Genomic DNA, 2588 nt, shown 5'->3' on the forward strand with positions numbered 1-2588 from the left:
TTTTCAACAGTTTTCAAGGCATTGGACCAGTCATCAGAACAGCTTCTCTCAAAGAACTCCATCGTTTGCTCAGTGTATAGCGACGTGATGTACTCGGGGACATAGACCTCGTCTGCACAACTCACACCCATGCAAAACACACCCAAACACAAAACTGGCCACCATAGAGTCTTTTTGCATACTTTGCTGAAATTTCTAACCGGGTTTGGCTTCATCAGGGTTGGTTAAAAACTTTTAATTTAAATAGCTCGGGTTATTTTGGGCAGAGGTGTCATGCTAAAATCTAGAGCATCTTAAACAAGGTTGGTGTTCGGGTTTGTTAGAGGCCCAAGACACACAACATCATTGACCCAAACATGTGCAATAGGGAGGTGCTTATGATCACAAACTGATTGTTCGGGCTGGCCACTTGGTTTCATCAACACATCCCATAGCTCTTGGGTAGGCACAGCTTCTCCCACCGCTTGCCAAGCCTATTGCGGATGCTCGGGTTAGTATGACTGATACTGATACACAGATCTAGAGCATCGTAAACACAGATCATTTATTGCGAAGGCAGAGTGTTCGTTCGTTTCAAGGGGCGTTTGCGAGGGAACGGTTTTAGTGTTTGGAGTTCTCAATCTCGGTGTCTTGATATGTCTCAGACATAGTTGTTGGTGTAGTCTGGCAACACAAACTAACCCAAACCCATATTTGTCTTTACCAGCATGTTTATCACGCCCAGACACCTCAAGATTCTTTGGCCAGCCTATCTTTTCGATCTCTTTCAAGACGTCTGTGTTCAGATACTTTTCAAACTGGTCATCTATGTCTTTGTTGGTACCAATATGGCATAAATCCAGATTGTTCGCGTTGGCATATATTCACGACATTGCTGAATCAAAGACAAGTCTGGGTGGTGTCTCTGTGTTGTTGTATAGATATAGTTCTGATGTGTTAGTAGCCACCTCGCCTTTGAGGCTTTCATCCACCTCCAGCTCGTCTAGATTAGAGACTGTTAGTTCTAACTCCCCAGCCACATTGATCCTTTTTCCCGGCACGGAACAGATCCTGTTCCAGAGTCATAGACCTATTGACATACGCCCACTTGACATTTGCTATCGCTTTGGCCATATCAGGTGACACATCTATGGTTCGCGGCAGATCAGTGAGGATCAGCTCTGGGCAGTTCCCGGTTGGTAGCGGGAAGTCTAGAGGCTTCAAGCAGGGCATGCAGATGAGAGAAATGGTTGCAAGCGACGGGGCACACAGTTTGGCCAGACAGGCAACAGACTCAACCTCAGAATTTGTTACTCCTAGGTGAAGGCAGTGTGTGTGCGCTTAGATCAACGCCGTCACAGAACCACTCAAGAAAAGGCTGGGATGTGATTTGTCAAGTTTAGGGTTGGCTGGGTCAGGGTGGTTATTTTCGGGTTAGCAGGCGCCACTCCGAGCACATCCATGGCAAAACCTTCTAGAACAAGACTACCACTACTATAGTTCTTTGTTATTGTATTTCTGAAGGCACGAAGAAGCTTGGTAAGCTTGGCAAGTGCTTGTTCGGTGTTTGGGCTAAGGTCAGTGTCGGGTTAGTGTATGTGTTAGAACCCGGCCCAACCACATACACCCGCTTATCTATATAACCTTGTAGATCTAGCTCCTCGGGAATGTCTTCCAGTTCTAGATTCTCCAAATATATGTGTGGGTCGGTACTGCTTCGGAAATGGCCCCCCTTTGTCTCCACATCCGCCATGTTTACTTTGGTGGCGCATATTGTGAAGAATTCAGCTGTGAGTAGCTGCTCAGCTGTGGGCTCGGGTTTTGGGGCTGCCCATTTTTTAGCATTCCAGGATCTCAACACCCGAACACAATAATTTATACACAGCATAGCAGTTACATAAATCACTGTGATAATCAAGACCAGTGCTACAGTGTGTTGTTCCGTGGAGTAGTAAAGCTTTTGATCAATAGATAACTGCCCATTGGCTCCGTGTTCAGAAACGGGGGTGTTCCACCCTCTTCGGGGTCACAAACCACCATCGCGCGCCCACTAACTGCCCGGAGTGGTTTCAGGATTGTGGTTTTTCAAGGAGCTCGGGTTAGTTCGGGTGTTTCGCGGCAAATGGGTACCGCCATGTTTTTGGTGCACAAGAACAGGTTTGTGTGGTTTAGCAGCTTTGAACAGAATCTGTCGAACTAGCCCCGAACACTTTAGGTTTTGTGGCATCGGTGTGTTGGCTTGCGGAGTACTGTTGGCTGCTGCTATGTCCTATATAGCAGGCAAGGTGCCAGCAGAACACAAAGGTCTGGGCTGGGCCCGTGGTATAGAACGAGGCTAGTGTTCGCCAAAGACCTAGCTTTCTCTGGAATAGCGCCCACCCGAACATTGATGGTCTTTCTAGATCCCGCCAACTTTCAAAGCTATATAACCCGAACGCAATGCCATGGTTGATGGAAATGCAGAACAAAGGACAGAGCGTTCGCAGCACAGAAGAGGTGGAGACCTACGGCTCCGCAGGCGCCCAGAGCCCAGGCTCCGAACACAACTCAGATGAGCGAGATTTAACCATGGCCGAGTATTGGGTTGAAATCAATAAGATTCAAGCAGA

The 2588-nt window shown here is 47.5% G+C and overlaps 1 protein-coding gene across 1 annotated transcript; it reads right to left on the minus strand.

The window, feature by feature from the left end:
- Window positions 1-1486: 1486 nt before the first annotated feature.
- NEDG_02214 (uncharacterized protein) lies at window positions 1487-1867 on the minus strand (the record flags this gene model as incomplete). Its single annotated transcript, XM_067689632.1, has 1 exon — window positions 1487-1867. One exon carries the CDS (start codon window positions 1865-1867, stop codon window positions 1487-1489), a length of 381 nt encoding a protein of 126 aa, XP_067544432.1.
- Window positions 1868-2588: the final 721 nt, after the last annotated feature.

The sequence above is a fragment of the Nematocida displodere genome, assembly GCF_001642395.1.
Source record: "Nematocida displodere strain JUm2807 chromosome Unknown 20, whole genome shotgun sequence".
Taxonomy (NCBI): domain Eukaryota; kingdom Fungi; phylum Microsporidia; genus Nematocida; species Nematocida displodere.